The 20,443-nt window shown below is 44.2% G+C and overlaps 1 protein-coding gene across 1 annotated transcript in view; it reads right to left on the minus strand.

Annotated features, from left to right (window-relative positions):
• The window catches only part of PIK3AP1 (phosphoinositide-3-kinase adaptor protein 1), a 115,285-nt gene that overhangs the window by 56,883 nt on the left and 37,959 nt on the right, over positions 1-20,443 (minus strand). Inside the window, exon 3 of the mRNA XM_065922989.1 lies at positions 2,663-2,802. Within this exon, the coding sequence (XP_065779061.1) occupies positions 2,663-2,802 (140 nt within the window). The remainder of the gene's footprint in view (positions 1-2,662; positions 2,803-20,443) is intronic.

The following is a 20,443-nucleotide window of genomic DNA, read 5'->3' on the forward strand; positions in this document are numbered from 1 at the left end:
CAGCATCAGTCCTTCCAAAGAATATTCAGGGCTGATTTCCGTTAGGATGGACTGCTTGGATCTCCCTGCAGTCCAAGGGACTCTCAAGAGTCTTCTCCAACGCCACAGTTCAAAAGCATCAGTTTTTCGGCACTCAGCTTTCTTTATAGTCCAACTCTCACTCCCGTACACAACTACTGGAAAAGACCCTGATGCTGGGAAAGATTGAAGGTGGGAAGAGAAGGGGGCGACAGAGGATGAGATGGTTGGATGGCATCACCGACGCGATGGACATGCGTTTGAGCAAGCTCTGGGAGTTGGTGATGGACAGGGAAGCGTGGGGTGCTGCAGTCCATGGGGTGGCAAAGACTCAGACACGACTGAGCAACTGAACTGAACTGATTCTAGATCACCCTTGGTACCCAAACTGAGGCCAAGGGACCAGCAGCATTGGTATCTGTGGAAGCTTGTTAGAAACACAGAATCTCAAGCCTTGCCTGGACCCACCAGACACCACACCGGAGTCTGCATTTTATTAAGACCCCTGGGTGAGTCAGCCTTACAGAGCAAGAGGCGCTGATTTACAGAAGGCTTCTTGAGTTTGGGAATTTATGCTCTTCTCATAGAGACAAAACTAACTGATTGGAGGATTAATTTTCCCAAGGCATTGAGATTTTCCCAAGGCATTGAGCAACCTGAGTGCAGTTTTATATTGTTTTGAGATCTCTTGTCAAACCTGCCAAATGGAATTATCTATTTTACTGTGATGGCTATGCTGGTTAAGTTCTTAAGACATAGAACTAGAAAGGACACCCTGTCCAAAAAACAGGGGAAAAGGAGAAATTTCTGGCCATAGCTAACCCCAGAAATTCATTGTAAAATTCTGCTATCAAGCCTTTAGAGTAGGCCTTTGTGATGAGGGCCACTCTTGATTCCAGAACAGCTGGGAGGGGGGCTGTGGTCCTGGCTCACAAAGGCTGCTAAGGGTGAATGTGAGTGTGTTTGTGGTGGACCTGTCTCCCACTGTGGGTCCAGCCCTGTCCAACCTGCTCCTTCTCCCAAGGAGGGTGGAGAGCCAGTGAAAATGAGTGTGTCTCCCCTTGACAGTCATGACCCAACTCCAGCCCAGCTGCCCCAGGATCCAGAGACCTGGAGCAGGCAGCAGAGAGAATCCTGGGTCAGTGGGAGCCAGCACAGGAGAAGGAGCCAAAGCCTGGAAAACCAGGGAGGTATGGGTGGGGTATTATTCTTCAGTTCCAAACCCTCCTCAATCTACAGCCTGATGTCAAGATGACAGGGGCATGGGGAAGGCAGGAAAGAGTATAGGGAGACTAGAAACTGCATGCCCACCACAAAGCCCGGCTGATCAGGAAAAGGAGTGAAGTGGATACAAAAAAAAGGGACTGATGAGAACCAGGGATGCATCTAATGGCCCAGCTGCTCATCTCAGACCTGGTTATTACCAGATTCTGATCCAAAGGAAGCTGGAAACAGATTTTCATGCCTAATTTTTAAAACACTGAGCAGCTCAAACCAAACACATCTATGAGTTCAACCCAGTCTGAAGAAGCAGCTTGCAACCCCCATGGAGGGCATCCTTGCCCAATGCCTTGAGGTCTCAGGCTGCACAGAAAGCCACTCACAAGTGCAGAGAAGCTAAGACTTCCCATTTCCATGGCCCTTCCGCCCTCTTGCCTCCAGGAGCCCACAGTGGCAAACCTAACACAAGCTCCTACCCACAAGAAAGCATTTCACTGCTTTGAACCAAATACTACACATTTTTCATCAGAAAAGGAAAGATAATGAAAAACTATCAATACTGTGGTAGTATTCAAATGACAGTGGCTCATCAGTTGGTTATCACATTCAAATCATGTCTTAACGTGGGTCCTACCCCTGAAAATGTTAGTCATGTTATGTTCAGGCATTACAGAGAAGGCAATGGCAACCCACTCCAGTACTCTTGCCTGGAAAATCCCATGGACAGAGGAGCCTGCTAGGCTGCAGTCCATGGGGTCGCGAAGAGTCAGACATGACTGAGCAACTTCACTTTCACTTTTCACTTTCATGCATTGGAGAAGGAAATGGCGACCCACTCCAGTGTTCTTGCCTGGAGAATCCCAGGGATGGGGGAGCCTGGTGGGCTGCCATCTTTGGGGTTGCACAAAGTCAGACACAACTGAAGCGACTTAGCAGCAGCAACTCAGGCATTAAGCTTCTTCGTTTTGCAAGTGATACTGGCCAGCAAGTTTCAGCCATCAAGCTTTGAGGCACTTTGGGGCCATACAAGGATCCAGCTGACAGAGAAGCAAGCTGTCAAAATGCCCAGCACTAGGCTGGAAGGACCAGACCCAGGTCTCTAACTCCAGGGTTGGCGTATAGTGTATTGTAATGTTCATGTCTGCTGGTCTTCAACACACTCTAAGTTTTTCTCTCATGACCTTAATGTCTTGAATTGATCACATACATTCCTGGGCTCTTCTCCCTTTGACTTAAAGGAGTGAGGCATGTCCAGGGCCCAGGCCCTGGGGGTCCCAGGGTGGCTAATGTATATGGAAGCCCTACAAGAAAGCTGGGATTACACAAAGGTGTGACAGGAGAATACCGCTCCCTTGACTACATCCACTGAAAAGCCCCGAAGCCCGTGCTCTGACATCCATCCACCAGCCCCAGAGGTGCCTACCCCACAGCGGATGCGCTCTGGCTGCACCACCATCAGGTTCCCAGGCGGAGTCTCCGGCGGCGGCAGGCTCTGCTGCTTTGAGTAGGGAAGGACCTTCTCGTCCTCAGTCTCGGTGTCAGTGACTGAGTCGCAGCCAGAATCTACGGCACAGAGAACACAGCTGAATGGAAAGAAAAGGAAGCGGAGCTGGCATGTCCCACCCCCATTAAAACCCCAAATGTTACCAAATAGGAAATGGCTCCGAATGTCAAACAAATACAAGCTGAAGGGAGTGACTCAGGAAATCATGAAAGAGGACCTCTTGGGGAAAAGTCAACCCCCATGGAGGCCATGAGGATAGGGTGACAGCAGGAAGATGATGGTGGAGAGAAAGGCCAAGATGTCTGGGACAGGTTGCTATCCGAGGCCAGCAGGTCTGGTCACAAACAACAGACTTCTGCAGGCTTCACCTCTGGACTTCTTGCAGAGCTGGCTTTGGTGACTGCGGGAAGAGGCCCCTTCTCCTCAAAGGGAGGGGTATCAAGACTAGGCTGTCCACTTAAAGGCCATCTTTTGAACATCAGGTAAAACCTATGCTTTCCAGGAAGTCATTATTCCTCAAGGTCATGGCTAGCCAGCCTACTCCCTCCAGGGCAATGGTAAAAGGCAATCACTTTCAACAAACCTTAGAGTGTCACAGGGTCCCAAATCAGTACCACAGCCAACACCCCTGCCATGGGAAGACTGGAACATGCTCGGATTTGGAGCAGGTGGGCAGGGGTGTGCAGATAGAGCATGCCATGGAGTGAGATGATGCTGAGATGGGGGTAGTTGCAACTTCCCAGAGCTCTAAAGCAGGGATTCTTAACCAGGGCCCAACAACTGATAGGGTGCCTGTGTGCAAGATTCTCTGTGTGTCTGTGTCTGTGTGTGTGTGTGTGTATTTGCCTAAACTTCCATGGAGATAGTCCAGAGCTTCATCAGATCCTCAAAGAGGAACAAAATGGTTAAGAACAACTGCAAGGAACAGGAAAGTCCATCTAGTCCCTTCCTCAGGCTTGTTCTCCATTTCTAAACCACCGACAGAGCCGGCCAACTGTGTTAGGTGCTGCGAGAACACGAGCGTGAACCAACCACCCATCCTGCCTTCAGAGAGTCCATCTTCTAGAAAGGCTGGAGAGAGGTTAATTTGGCTGACTCCAGCAGGCTGGCCTCCCATAGAAGGAGTGACATACATCCTGGGAGAAAGCTGGGGTGGCAGATCAGGCAGATATGTCCCCAAAGAAAGCTATTACACAGGCTTGCTCTCTAGATCCCAGGTCATGCCAGGGGAGGGCTGTGCTCCCACCACCATGAAGGCAGGTGCCAGAGCAGGTGTGGGGAACCAATCACCACCTTCCCCTAGGGCTGTAACTGTGAGCCAACGGTCTCCAGAACCTGCCCAGGCCAGGGGAGGGCCCAAGGCCTCCCAGATACGCAAGTGAAAAGCTCCATAGCCTTGGGCAGGGGTCTTGTCCTGGAGCCTGACATGTGTTCTGACAGACGTCTACACACAGGTCCAGAGTGTGATGGACAGTCAGGCAGGTACTGATTTCATCCAAGACGTACCAGTCCAGAAGGCAGGGCTGAGTGCAGCCTGGTCTCTGACCTTGTTAGCACAATGGGAATCCAGGCAGAAGTTAGTGCTGAGTCCCAAGGAGACAGATACTGTTTCTCACTCTGCACCAGAGCCACAACCTCCTCTATCTCTCCTTTCCTTTCAGGCCTACTGACCCCTCTCACTCGGGGCTAATGACCAGTGCTCCTCGACCCCTGCACACAGGCTAAGTGCAGTAGTCTCCCAACCTCCGTGCCATCCAAGCCAAATTAAGGGAAGGCTGACATTTTCTCCACCGGATCTGCCCTTCTCCACAACATTTTCTCCTTGAAAGCGAAAGGTGAAAGTTGCTCAGTTCTGTCCTACTCTTTGCGACCCCATGAACTATACGATCCATAGAATTCTCGAGGCCAGAGTACTGGAGCGGGTAGCCTTTCCCTTCTCCAAGGGATCTTCCCAACCCAGAGATCAAATACGGGTCTCCTGCATTGCAGGCAGATTCTTTACCAGCTGAGTCACAAGGGAAGTGCAAGAATACTGGTGTGGGCAGCCTATCCCTGCTCCAGCGGATCTTCCTGACCCAGAAATTGAACTGGGGTCTCCTGCATTGCTGGCAGATTCTTTACCAACTGAACTATGAGGGAAGCCCGTCTGCTTGACCGGTCACTATTAAAATGGCCAGGGCCCATCCCCATGAACACAACTACACAGGCTACCCAGGCACACTCCCACCCACTTGTGAAAGAAAGAGCCAAAAAATCAGGGACAATTAATATTCTTCCTGTTAATAACTATGTAACACCACATCAAGCTTTAGTTTTGTATCATTTGTTGCCTAAACATGTCAGTTTTTCATTTCTATGGTTCTTCCTGGATGAGAAAATAACCTCATTGACTTACAACATTCATCAGTCACTTAAAACTGCAAGAAACTCCCTGGAACTACTTATGGATCTAAAATTGTTTAGATACTATCCTGAGTGGGTAGAACTTTTGCCAACTACCTATTCTAATTTATTGTACAGATATAATTGCCTTAGGATAGACTCACAGTACAGTCTATTGCTTCAAAAAAGAAAATCTCTTCATTTCTCCCAAATTGCTGACCCAGTTAGTTGACTGGCCAAAGAATTAAAGCTCTAATAAATACAATCAAGAAAAGAATAGAGAAATAGAAATAAGCCAAACAGGAAAGAGATGATAACAACAAATATGGAGAAAATTTTAGAAATATACTGATGTGAAAACTTGTTGCTAATAGTTTTTTTTAAATTTCAATACAATTTTTACAGAAAATATATAAACTATCAAAACTGTTTCAAAGTAAGTAGAAAATGTGACTAAAACAATAATTGCAAATTTTTCTGACTTTCAAATAAAATGTAAAGTACAGGTCACACACCCTGCCTGTGCTGAATTTTAAATTGTAGTTGCCACAGTGTTTCCTATCTAGAAAAATTCCTTTTATATAGGTTTTCTGTCTTCTACTAAAGTTTACAAAAACAATAAAAGATGTCTTATTTTATATTAAATGTATAAAAAAATTTAACAGAGCAATTAAATACAATAGACAACTCCCAAACCAAGTTTCATCCTCACAAAAACTTAGTATGTGACAATCCCTTGCACTCTCTTTCCAACCCCACCCCTGCAGGATGGCTCCCACAAAGAAGGGTGGCGAGAAGAAGAAGGGCCGACCTGCCATCAACGGAGTGACCAAAGAATACACCATCAATGTTCACAAGCTCGTCCCTGGAGTGGGTTTCAAGAAGTGTGCCCCTTGGGCACTCAGAGAAATCTAGAAATTTGCCACGAAGGAGGTGGGAACCCTAAGTGTGCACATTGACATAAGGCTCAACAATCCTGTCTGGGCCAAAGGAATAAGGAATGTCCCATAGCCTAGCAAATCAAAAACAAAAACACCTAAATATGTAATAAAGAAAGCACTAAAAATCAGTACAGAATAAAGAAAATGTTTGGTGAAAAGGATGACTCAGCAGGCGGTGCTGAAAAAATTTAGCTATATGGGATGGACATAGAGAGACAGAGAGACTGTTTAGAATCTTAATTCTCATACACTCCAAAAGAAAATTTAGATGGATTACAGATGGAAATGAATAATAAAACAAATTTTAAAAGATAAAAGTATATAAAAATGTGGGTGAAAGTTTTATCTTTGTTTTGAGAAAAGATTTATCTTAAAAACAATTGAAGAAATACAATTGAAACAAGCAATAGCATTGATGACATTAATTTAAAACTTAGGTAAACAAATTTAATTAAAAATAAAATTGTAATGCTTTAGCAGCATTAGTCATAACAGTCTAAGGTAGAAACAACCCAATTACCCATTCTTTGATGAATGGATTGACAAATTATTCACCACAAAAAAGAATAAAATGCTAATACATATTACAACATAGATGAATGTTGAAAACATTATGCTGAGTGAAAGAAGCCAGCCGCAAAAGATCACATATTACATGATTTCAAACATACGATATGTCTAGAATCATCACATCCATAGAAACAGAAAATAGACTAGAAATTGCTTAGGGCTGGGGATTCTTGGGAAGGGGTGGGGAGGTTGGGAGATAATAGCTAAGAGGTATGAAGTTTCTTTTTGAGGTGATGAAAATATTTTAGAATTGATCATAGTGACAGTTGAACTGGTCTGTGAAGATACAAAAAAGATGACAGAATTGTATACTCTAAATGGGTAAATTGTCTGCTATGTGAATTATATATCAATAAAGCTGTTACCAAAAATTCAATGGCAAACCACAAACTGGTTGAAAATTTGAAATAAATAGACCAAGGGGACAATCTCCCTAATATATGAAGAGATCATAGAAATCTCTTTAAAGATACCCAAAGCCAAATAAGTAGATGATTCACAAAGGAAGAAACAAAACTTACCTCCCCATTTGGAAAAATTAAATCATTCATTATCACTAATCATCATGGAAATGCAAATAAAAATAATATACTGCTATTTCACCTTTTTATAATTAAGAAATATTTGAAGGTGAGGTAGGACAGGTACTCTTACTGGTTGCTGAAGAAAGTATAAACTGGCACACTTTCTGGAAAGTCATGTGACCGAGAGAGCAAGTCTTTACAATGTTCGTGTCTTTGGCCACACAACTCTACTTCTAGAAATCTCTCTTAAGGTAGGGAAATAAATGTTCAAAATGTAGACAAAGATAATGAACCAAGATGTCTGCTAAATCATTCTTTGCATCTCTGAGAAACAAAGAACAACCCGATAAAAGAATATTAAAAGCATATTTCACTTTAAATATTATTTTATGTAAAAGTTTATGACATGTTAAGCAAGAAAAACAGAATATAAAATCATACATCTCAGAGTATAAGATACCAGTTATATAAAGGAAAATGCATTTTAAAACATCAGAAGAGGACTTCCCCAGTGGTACAGTGGGTGGGAATCTGCCTGCCATTGCAGGGGACGCAGATTCAATCCCTGGTCCAGGAAGATTGCTCCTCCATTCATGGGATTTTCCAGGCAAGAGTACTGGTGTAGGTTGCCATTTCCTTCTCCAGGGGATCTTCCCGACTCAGGGAATGAAGCGGGTTTCCCGCATTGTAGGCAGACGCTTTTTACCGACTGAGCCACCAGGGAAGCCCTTCAACTGGGATGGTGTGCCCCAACTACTGAGCCTGGCTGCAACGACTCAAGCCTGCATGTTACAGAGCCTATGCCCTGCAGCGGGAGAAGCCACCGCAATGAAAAGCCCTCACACTGCAACTAGAGAGTAGCCTCTTCTCTCTGCAACTAGAGAAAGCTCTCACATGGCAATGAAGACACAGTGCAGCCAAAAATTGAAAAAGAAAAAAAAAAGTCAGAAGAAAAAAACAAGTGTGGATACTGTGGCTGATTCATGCCAATGTATGGCAAAAACCACCACAATATTGTAAAGTAATTAGCTTCCAATTAAAATAAATAAATTAAATTTTTTTTAAAAGAAAAATGTGTGGATAAACTGTGCATGACCCTTCACTCCATCTTTTCTACCTTCCAACCATTCATATATTTTCATATTCTCCACAGTGAGAAAGCACTTTGATAATGGGGAGAGGTGAAGATAGGCAGAGAGAAAAGTAGCAGCTAAGTCTTTTGACTAATCATTTCATCAGTTTGGCATCACTTATGATGAGATTGGTCCTAATAGTAGAGCATGTTGCAGATATTCTCCAGTGTTCAGGTCGGCCCTAGAAACAACTCCTTCTAGTAGGTCTATTCATTTAGTCACCCGAAATGAATGAGCTACTGGAGGCTAATTCATTTCAAGAAGTCAGGCAGGATGCCATTCACTCTGCAGGGCAGTTCTGGTGGTGCCAGTTGAGCATCACTTTCATTTCTTCAGCCACATCGGCCTCTTCCCAGCCCACTGTGCACTGGGTCAGGGTCCAACCACTTCAGCAGATTCAGAGTTTCCTTTGAAGGAAATACCAACTCAGACAAAAGCACCATCAAAACCCATCTGAAAGAATGAGATGGCACCAAAGTTTCCCACTTACACATGTAAATTCCTCTCACTCCCTCCCCACATTGATGATAATACCATCCTTACTGTACTGAGACTCAAATAAATAAATGTTTGAGTGAAAACAAAACACTGAAAACTCCAAGGATCCTCCCCAGTTAAAATATTATCAAAACACCAATCGTTATTGTTCAATCGCTAAGTCATATCTGACTCTTTGCGACCCCATGGATTGCAGCATGCCAGGCTTCCCTGTCCTTCACTGTCTCCTGGAGTTCATGAACTTCAACATTTTGGGAATCAGTGAACTAAAATGGGTGGGAATGGGCAAATTTAATTCAGATGACCTTTGTATCTACCACTGTGGGCAAGAACCCCTTAGAAGAAAATGGACTAGCTCTTATAGTCAACAAGAGTCTGAAATGCAGTACTTTGATGCAGTCTCAAAAATGACAGAATGATCTCGGTTCGTTTCCAAGGCAAATCATTCAACACTCAGTAATCCAAGTCTATGCCCCAATCACTAATGCCAAAGAAGCTGAAGCTGAACAGTTCTATGAAGACCTACAAGACCTTCCAGAACTAACACCAAAAATAGTGTCCTTATTGCTTTAAAATTTAACAATATTCCTCTCAGCTATTATGAGGCCTGGAGAAACCGTGGAAAAATTATAGAAAAAGACTTTGTGTATCGAGCTTATCTAATAAGGACCCATGTGGCAAAACACTCCTCGAATTCAGGGTCAGAAAGTCTGTCTCTCCAGAGAACTTGCCTGCTTTCTCTCATCAGCGCAAGCTCACATGGTGTGATTCGTTTTCTGCCCTTGCTGCCAGGTAGCTCAGTTTCCATCCTGGTTCTTAACCACTGTTAACGCTTTCATCCAGGTCTTGCTCTTGCCATTTCTCTTTTTTATATTGTGTTTAATTTTGGAGGTTGCTCCAAACATTTGGGGGATCTAGGTAGAGTGTGAGTCAATATTTCTCAAACCTGATATCTGCCAAAAGTCCTCAGATACAGTCCTTATGAGAATTAGTGCTTGGGCTTTTCATTTAGATGACAGTGCCTTTAAAATGTGATGCAAGGACATTCCAGACTATCCAGGTGACCATATTATAAATGGTCCCCTGGCGGTCCAGTGGCTAAGACTCTGCATTCCCAATGCAGAGGACTCCCTCGTCAGGGAACTAGGTCCCACATGCCACAACTAAAGATCCTGCATGCCACAATGAAGATCAAAGATCCCACATGCCACAACTAAGACCTGGTACAAGCAATAAACAAATATTAAAATAATAGTAACAATTGGGCCCAGTCACAGGATTGTGGTGTCCATGCGTGTGTGTGTGTGTGTGTGTGTGTGTGTGTGTGTGTGTGTGTGTGTGTGTAATCATTTTGCCGCTAGGTCATTCTAAGCTGACTGTCAGGGGCTAATCAGGAACGAAGACAGGGGGCAGGATGACACATACATGAGGCATTTGTACCAAGTGAACACAAGAAGGTTTCTCCACACACCACTTCACATTGAGTAAAGCGGTGGGAGATAATTCCCCCAATAATACAGGGGAGTTAGTTGTACAAGGCCCTTTGACAGAATCAGCAAGCACCAGAGCCTCATGTCACGTTCATGATGCTGTTTCAGAAAACGATCATGATCTATGACAAAAAGAAATATGCCCTGTATTTATTTCACACATATACTGTATAAATCTGGTTCATTTGTTTTGCTTTTGGAGTTGAGAAAGAACAATAAGCATTAGGAGTTGAATATGTTTATACATATTTGAACAACATCAAAATAACTTATCACACTGAAGGTTCATAATTTTTTTTCCTTTATAAGGAAGTCTAAATAGTTATTTAACATTATTTGAGTCTAAAGAAACTATTAATTTTAAATGAATTGAGTATGTGTGTGTATTTGGATCTGGGGCTTTTCTGGTGGTTCAGATGGTAAAGAATCTGCCTGCAATGCAGGAGACTAGGTTTCAAACCCTGCGTCAGGAAGATCCTCTAGAGAAGGGACTAACTAGCTCCCCACTCCAGTATTCTTGCCTGGAGAATTCCATAGACAGAGGAGCCTGGCAGGCTACAGTTCAAAGGGTCGCAAAGAGTTGGACATGACTGAGCAACTTACTTTCACTTTCACTTTATGTACTTGGAATCACACCAAGCCACCTGGACAAGCTCATACTAGGTAAGAAGGCTGGTGACTATTACTAATATTGATAACAATAAAAGTTACCATTTACTCAATATTTTAATAAGAGGGCTGAGTGACGGACTCAATATCACTAACAATGAAACAATAAAAGTTATCATTCACTGAATATTGTGGTGACTGCCTTACTAGCTAGACAATCTCATTTAATTCTTACATCCACCCTGTGAGATAGAAATCAACAACCTATTCCTATTTTATAGATGGAAACACTGTGCCTGAAGGATTGAAGGAACCCAGCCTAGGCTGTGCCACAGGGAAGCAAGGGGGAGCGTGGGCGTTTGCCCCGAGGTGACAGTGCCTTGCCTTCTCTGGATGTGGACGAGGGCAGGAAGCAGCATCACTCGCTACTCCCGGTCTGAGGTTCTGACTGTGGCTCAAGAGACATGACGTGGGCTTTTGTTCACCAACACCTGGTGGTCCTGCCTTGTTCTGAATGATGCTGCCTTGGTTAGGTGTCATGACCCACCACCAGGGCCAACAGGTACATCCCAAGGATAGAGTTGAAGTCAGAGGACACTGAATTCCAGCTGAACCAGTCAGGGTTCCGTGTGCTCCAGGGGCCTCTGCTCAAAGCCGCACAGTCTCAGTTTCCAAACAAGTTTTCAGACCACAGGGCTGACCGCTTCTTTCCTGTACATTGTCTGGCACTCCATCGGGACAATTTTTTAATAGTCTGAGGGACAGGAAGGGTGAAGACGGCCAGAGAAGGATGTTTGCTGATCTTGAAACATTTTCTCCCCACTCCCCTCCCGGAATATACAAGCTCACTTCTCTTGTAAGGTAATGCTAAGCTTTGGGGAAAGTACCATAGGCAGGTGGTTGTTGTTTGGTCAAAAAGTGTGTCTGACTCTTTGAGACCCATGGACTGTTGCTGCCAGACTCCTCAGTCCATGGGATTTCCAAGACAAGAATATTGGAGTAGGTTGCCATTTCCTTCTCCAGTGGGTCTTCCTGACCCAGGGATCAAACCCATGTCTCCTGCATTGGCAGGCAGGTTCATTGACCACTGAGCCACCAGAGAAACCCCACCATAAACAAGTATCATTCTTCAAAACGACCACAAATGCCATTGCTGAGCATTTACTATAGGCCAGGAACCAGGCAAAACCCTTGACATAAATGATTCTATTTGATCACAACTAATAGATTAGAATAATTCTGCCCATTTCACAGATGAAAAAACCAGGGCACCCAAATTGACAAATTGTCCAAGTCACACAGTGCATGCTGTATAGAAAGTTAACCCCCATATCCATGCTCTCATGCACTCTGATAGTGTTTCCCACTCTGGGGACCATGTGACCAGTACACAGGAGACGATTTCAAAGTGTACAGCAAACATGCACTGACAGTGAGCCACATGTAAGAAAGCAGTCCCCTTTGAACCCTCTCAGTCTCACTTATATCAAGAAGAAAGGCTCAATTTGGAAAGAGGATGCCTTTAACTTCTCCTTAACGTGCTTACCTCCCTCTGAACCATGGAGAGAACAAGGCACTAGGCCCATAGGCTTCTGCAGGCATTAGTGTATAGTAGAATTTAATATCACTGTTCTGTTTTTATTGTCTTTATTTTTACAGTTACCTTGTCTCTATCCAGAGAAATTGGTTTTTAATTTACAGCAGCAAACTTTCCTTTTAAAATAAATTTATTTACATGAAAAAACAGGAATTGACTTAAAAAAAGTATTGTTAAAAGTACCATGAAAAAATCTGGAAATAGATACTGGTAATGGTTGCACATTGTGAATGTAATTAATGCTGCCAAATTGTAATTTTAAATTGGTTAAAATGGAAAATATGATGTTATATATACTGCCACAATTAAAAAAAAATTGATAGTGCAATATACCCACAAATCACTGAATTGCACACTCCATATGGATAAATTTGGAGAAGGCAATGGCACCCCACCCCAGTACTCTTGCCTGGAAAATCCCATGGATGGAGGAGCCTGGTAGGCTACAGTCCATGGGGTTGCTAAGAGTTGGACACGACTGAGCAACCTCACTTTCACTTTTCACTTTCATGCATTGGAGAAGGAAATGGCAAGCCACTCCAGTGTTCTTGCCTGGAGAATCCCATGGACGGGGGAGCCTGGTGGACTGCCATCTATGGGGTCGCACAGAGTCGGACACGACTGAAGTGACTTAGCAGCAGCAGCAGCAGCATATGGATAAATTATATGGCATATAAATTATATCTCAAAAGAGTGTTTAAAAAAAAACACCAAAACCATGTTAAGGATTCTCAAATGACCAAAGTTTGGGAAAAGCTGAATTATGCTATACTACTTTCATTTTGTCAAAATAAATTTATTAGTGATTTTTAGAATGAGGTAAAGCAAAGCTGGGAAAGCAGGAAAAAGGCCTGTAGCATAAACATGCCAAATTATTTTCTCTAAGTTTTAGATGACAAGGAAAAAGAAAGTGAACAAAGAAGGAAACTAAGGAGGTAAATTTCAACTGATAATTAAGAGCTTTCTACCAATCAAGCTGAAAAATGGGATGAAACAAAAGTGGTCATTGGGGCCAGTCAGGGGCTCATGGGTATCTCTTTGCTGATATGAAGTAGGACACCATCACTTTGTGCTCAGGATTCCACTGTGTCTGATGAAAGAAAGAGTGAAGAAGATTTAAAGTTCTTCAGTTCAGTTCTGTTCAGTCACTCAGTCGTGTCTGATTCTTTGCGACCCCATGAACCTCAGCACTCCAGGCCTCCTCCATCACCAACTCCCGGAGTCCACCCAAACCCATGTCCATTGAGTCGGTGATGCCATCCAACCATCTCATCCTCTGTCATCCCTTCTCCTCCTGCCCTCAATCTTTCCCAGCAACAGGGTCTTTTCAAATGGGTTAGCTCTTTGCATCAGGTGGCCAGAGTAATAGAGTTTCAGCTTCAACATCAGTCCTTCCAATGAATACCCAGGACTGATTTCCTTTAGGATGGACTGGTTGGATCTCCTTGCAGTCCAAGGGACTCTCAAGAGTCTTCTCCAACACCACAATTCAAAAGCATCATTTCTTTGATGCTCGGCTTTCTTTATAGTCCAACTCTCACATCCATATATGACCACTGGAAAAACCATAGCCTTGACTAGACAAGACAAAGGTTCTTGGAAGAAAGCAAAAATGAATAGTCAAACAACCTAGGCAGTTTGGCCCATGAAGAAAAAGGAGCCATGTTCCCTCTGCAATTGTATCCCGGGTCAGGGCCCAAATTTAACCACCACACAGATGGGGCAGAGGTCTAGAGAGTTGTCTGAGGTCCGGACAAACTTCCAGAGATTTCTCCAATCAGGATGAAATTTCTCAGCTGTTTTGACACTCATCCATCCTATCTAAACCACGATGATGAAATCACAAAGCAACTATTTCTCAAAGTCCAAGTCTTGCTTCCTAATCACCAAGCAAGTATCCACTGAATATGCATGACAAGGATGCCACAGGGGTTCCCAAGAGTGCACCTGGAGAGCATCAGCCTTAAGGAGACGGCAGCTGGACTGGGAAGATAAGGCTCCACATGAAACAACTGAGAGAACTATGTCATACCAGAAAGCATCATGAGACCATAAATACAACTAAATAAAGTGAGTTGGGTTTCCAGCTGTTTATAAAAGTGCTGGCACATGAAAAAACATAACAGAAGTTTAGAGAAGTTGAGAAAAACTTCCTGAAGGATGAAGAAGTTAATTTACTTTAACCAGAGCAAATAGCATTTGGGTGCTGGGATTACCCTTTTGATGAAAAAAGCATATTTTCCATTTAAATTAATAAAATAACTAGTAATTCATTCCTCTATTCCTTCAACAAACATCCAATGCCTTTCAATGAATAACAAATATTCAAACCCTAGACTAGGCCTCCCAGGAAATGTCATAGTGAGAACATCTCAGCTTCACTGAAAGTGGAGGGATCACAGAGGAGAGAAACAGGTTCTCTCCACCTTCCAGAGAAAAAGAGAACAGGAATAACTTCAAATGGACAAGCTGGGATTTATAAAACAGCTTATGGCCACTAGAGGATCAAAGAAGTGTCTCCCCAAAGATATGACAAGTAGGGCCTTGAAAGGCACAGAGAATGAGGACATGGGGCTGGAAAGACTATCCTGATAGAGGTAAAGGCAAGCTTAAGGACACAAAGGCATGAGAGCAAATGATGTGTGTGGACCACAGGAAGCAAGGGGGAGAGGCACCTTCTGTATGAAGTGGGGAGGGAGGGTGATGGGAGAGAGAAGGACAGGAAAGGAATCCCAAATGCCATGTTACAAGTTTGGTCTGCACAATGAAGACCTGTCAGCAAACAGTATTCATGAGAAAAGGAAATTCTGTGAAATATAGATGAAAACCATAGGTCTTTTTTGTTTTTTGTTTGTTTGTTTGTTTTAGCTGTGCCACGTGGCTTGTAGGATTTTAGTTCCCCAACCAGGAATGAACCCAGGCCCACTGCAGTGGGAGTGCAGAGCCCTAACCACTGCATTGTCAGGGAATTCCCAAACCATGGCTTCATTCTGTTCTGAAAGTTTAAGAATTTTTTTTGCTTGTTTTTGAAATAATTCCAGACACCCAAGCAGAGTATGTCAGCTCTTTTCTAAATCTTAGTCAGAATGGAGAAGTGGAGCTGCTGACCACCCATCACACCTTGAGCAAGCAATGCCTTTAAATCTGTAAAATAACATGAACCACTGGCTAACAAAGTGTTACCAAGCCAACATCCTGCTCTACCTGCTTTCATGAGCAAATAAGATGCTATAATTAACCGAGTGTCTGAAAGCATACCACAAGCACGGTTCACAAAATGCTCAGAAAAATGGTTCTTAAGTAGACAAAACACTTCTCCTACTGTTTTTCTTGTTTACACTAGCTATAAGCTTAAAAAATCAGTGTCATTGCTAGTGCTATGTCCGTAGTACAAAGGGAGACCTCAATCCTGGCCTTGTCCCCAGATTCCAAATGTGTGGATCCCAAAGAAGGAGCTTCTGTTCCATTGCAAAAGCATGTGGGTTCTTGGGGGGAGGTGAGAGGGACTCAGATCTTGGGTTTCAACAACCCCACCTCTTCGCAGCTTCCTGACAAACATCAAGACTGCTTTTTCGTTTTAGTCATCACCCATGGGTCTTTCTTCCCCGCTTTTCACCCACCTCGGTTAATAGGTATCAAATTTCCCGTCCAACTAACCGTTTTCACTTAAAAAGCCCCAAACATAGTAAGTACACCCAGCCAGCAAGTCACTAGCTACCCCCTTAAGTCATATACAGTCATGAATCAGAACGATGTTAAGAGGACTCTGGAATGCCAGACTCTTACCCACCACGGGTCTTACTGGCACTGGTCGGGGTATGGGGAGGAGGTGATGATTATTTAGTGGTGCTAGTGTGAATCCATTACAGTGACATCAATCATTGTCCTTGTCACCTTCATCATCATCATCCTCATGATGCCAAAAAGGTAAGGTAGAGAGAGCCCTATGGACAGAGCGCTGACCCAGACTTTACACGAATTCATGGCGGCCTCTCTACCTCCCTGGAAACAAGGAGAAAGAAGTAGAAAGGAGAAGGAAGGATGAATCTGCTCCTCTTATAAGTCCACACTGACTTCCTGTGGCAGTCGATGCTGCTGATCTTCCCCGCACAGGCTGGCTCACCTGTCACATCCGACCTGCTCTGCCATCCAGTGGTCCGTGCTAGCTGCAGATTCCCTAGGCTGCCGGGTTTCACCACACATCAATGGCTTCCCAGCACTTGGTAGAGGGTTCTGGATCAGCAGTCTACTGTACATCAACCCCAGTCTTATCCAGCTCACACAGACAAGCAATCGTTTTTCCTTCATTCACCAGGCAATTCCCTCCTCAAGGTCCTCAAGGCTCAGGATAAGAGGACAGGGCAAGAGGAGCAGAGCCCTAGGGCAGCTAAGACCTTTATGCAGCCCCCACCTAGCTGCTCTAAATGAGCTATTCAAAGTGTCAGTTCAGTCGAGCTTTAAAGCAAAGGATGATGGTTCTTCCCGTCCCCTCCCCAACTCACCCCACTTGCTCTTCAGCTTGAATAAAAATAGCCCCACAGCTGAGGCTGCCATGACAACCGATGAAAGTGTGGGCTCACCCTTGTCCACCGATGATAAAAATCTGCCTGCAGCCTTCCCACCTGCCCAGCTGGGGTTGAGGCCCTCCAGCCCTCTCCCAAGTTCAACCTTCAGGAAAAACTTCTCTGAGTAGCAGAGCCAAGTCGCTCCATACTCAACTGAGAAGCCGAGGGATATTTGGAGCTCTTGCACCACCCAGTGCCTCAGAACTTTTTAATGTGTTTTCATTTGTTTCTTTCGGTATCCCCAGGCATATATGACAGATATGACCACCTCCCTTTTGCAGATGGATAACTGGGGGCACAGGGACATGAACTGATGTCAATGCCCTCGGTCCTCAGCTGCTGGATTAAGGGTAGAACCCCATTAAGAACTCAAGGCTCCCATCTCCTCTCCAGTTCCGAGATCAAAGGAACAGCTGCTCTTGGGAAACACAGTGCCAGCGGGGAAGTCATTTCCTTGTATGAGCTGTTTCCTGGCCACAGGCTGAAGTGCCCTCAACCACTCTCTGGGATAAATCTGGAAAGGGTTGGGGGAAAAAATTCTGCTGCCCCACCGTCGGAACAAGGTTCCATAGAAACCCATTCTATTCTGGACCCATGATCTTTGGGGCTGCTCCAGTGAGTAGGGCTGCTCAATGGCCAAGTTTACCAAGAGTCTTAAGACGCACTGTCCACAACCACATTTCGAAGGCCACCACTGGGGAGAAAATTCTCCACCAGGGATCTCAGGGCTGGAGGCCAGCAGGCCCCTGTTTCATCGTTCAGGAAACCCCAGTGTTGCTAACAAAGCAGGGGCTACCACAGCCCCCCATGAAAGCTTCCTCTTTCTTCATCTCTTTCCAACACTTATAAATGTGCTTCCTTTCTCTATGTAAATTTCGTTCAAATGGCATGACACAGGTTTGTAATGAGGCCATTAATAACTAGCTTTTAAACAGCTTCTTCTTGGTTTCCTGGTTCAGGAATCAATTCTAATCTAAGTAGACACTGATATCTGGATTTGCTGCTATGAGGAGAGACAAATGGGCTTTGTTTGGGGCAGACTACGATAATGCAGTTCATTTTCCCCCAGCCAAGAACTGAGGCTGAAGGCAACTCTTGATAGCGGAACCGAGCTTAAGAAATTGTAAAGAAAATTCTTCTTTCATTTCTCTGCCACTCAGTCATCACACTTCCAAGGAAAGGCCAAGTGGGCATTTAACTTCCCCCACTTTTGCAGACCTTTAGCATTCTGACCAGCTGAAACTGTGAAACTGGACTGGTCAGTTTCACTTTCCATTTCTGTAATGGGTAACTTTCTCTCACTCTTCACCCTGAGACGCTGTATCTGGGTTCCAAGTACGGTCAAGCTGGGATGGGAGCATGTTCTCTTCGGTGATTGGCTTAAAAAATAAAGAACAAGATGGCATCCAAATCAGCTTAAATAATTGTGGGCCAAAATAAAAATTTCTTTAACACAGAAGCTGCTGACTGCCCCCAATAATTGAAATCTGGGCTATGAGGGGCAAAGTTCTAAAGATATGGTGTAATATCTTCTAGCAACATAAATGCAATTACTGAGGAGCTCTGGAAGAGATAAGAGTCAAGGAGAGAGGCCTGGATTCAAGTTCCCTCTCCCAAGTCACAGGGTACCATGACTTTTCAAAGCTTCAATATCATTTTCTTTAAAATGGAAATATTCACACCTGTCTGGTCTGCTGTACAGGCTTACTGGGATGAAGTGATAAACGAAGCCCTTTGAAAACTGAAAAGTACTAGACAAAGTTAAGTGTTTGTTATTTTTGTTATTAGTCATTTAACGAGTGGCAGTTCCTATGAAATGATTCTCTGTGTGGAAGTGGGCATACAGTAGTACAGGGCAAGTCAGTCACACGTGACCCAGGAAGTGACTGTCAGGCAACCCAGGGATGCTCTGGGTAACCATGGAGACAGACACCAGCAGAGATCCTCCTACCTCCAGGCAGGCAGGAACAGCAAGCCTTGATTATCCACAACGAGCAGGCGTCTGCACCCACCAGACTGCTCAGCAGATCACTGTGGCAGCTGATATGGATTTTTAAGGGGGAAACTGAGCTGCTTTGGGCTCAGGGTTCTGTCACAATAGAAGCCTGCCTTCCCCGGGCACAATCACACTCTCTAAGAAGTGGCATGGCGAGGGTAGCGTGGCACAGCAGTGAGTGAGAGGACTCTACGCATTCAAACTCTAACTCTGTCACTCAATTCCCCATGCCTCAGTTTCCCCCATGTGCAAATGGCAATGATAATACCACCTACCTCACTCAATAGTGTGCCGTGAGCTGATTTATATGCAACACTTAAGGAGTACCTGAGAAAGAGTAAGTACTCAACAGTGAACAGCAATCAGAGTCATCTGTTTGTCAACCAAATTGTTCTTCCACTAGACTGTGATTTCTTTGAGGGCAAATTCCCTAACATTTATCTCTGAATCCCCAGGGTCTAGAAATCACAGTGAGAAATCAATAAATGCTTCTTGTGTGAATGGATGAATTGATGAAAGAGATAAGACCAACCACCTTAGTTGCCAGAGGGGGGGAAATACAAACAGGGAGGACCATTGCAAGGCCTCAAGCCTTTTAGTGTGGAATTTAAAGACAAACAGGAAACTGTCTAATCCCCAGTTTACGTTGGCAGGCTGAACCAAGCTGTCCTCAACAATTGGTGTGGTACACTGTCTCAGTACTGGTCTTCTGAGAAACAAACACTAAAATGGGATTAAATATGCAAAGATTTTACTAGAGAAAGTGCCTGCAGCAGAAAATGAAGAGGGAGGCTAGGAGAAACACCAGATGGCCTGAGCCTGAATGAAGAACAGCAGGAGGGAAGGATGGGTGGAAGCATTCTAGAAAGTTCCACAAGCTGAGGCTGGCTACTGGACGAGTCCTGTGCTGTTTGGGAGCCAGTCTGCTGCAGCATCCCCATCATGTGGTCATTGGCTGGGAACAGCCAGTGGAAAGCAGGGTCTTGGTCAAACTCCTTGATGGATTCAGAGCGCAGGCCTGAGGACCCCAGTCAATTGCACTCCTAGAGCTGGAGGTCTGCCAGATTCCTTCTCATGGCCATCACGGGGTAGTCCTTGAGAGCATGGGGATTCAGTGCTCTTATCAATCTAAGGTGAATCCTTGCTTTTACTGGCTGGCTACCTTAAACGAGCAACTCAATCCCTCCACGCCTCATTTTCCTTATTTGTAAATTGAAAATTACAATTTCAGCCTTTTACTATTATTATTATTGAGCACTGTGCCTACACATATTAAGTGCTCAATAAAAAGGCAGCTGTCTTTTCCTTGACCATTATTATTACTAATCATGAAGTACTTCTATTAGCAATTAGGATATGAGAACAACATGCTTGAATTTGAGTTTCATGAGTCTA

Source organism: Muntiacus reevesi, chromosome 2 (genome assembly GCF_963930625.1).
Source record: "Muntiacus reevesi chromosome 2, mMunRee1.1, whole genome shotgun sequence".
Lineage (NCBI taxonomy): Eukaryota > Metazoa > Chordata > Mammalia > Artiodactyla > Cervidae > Muntiacus > Muntiacus reevesi.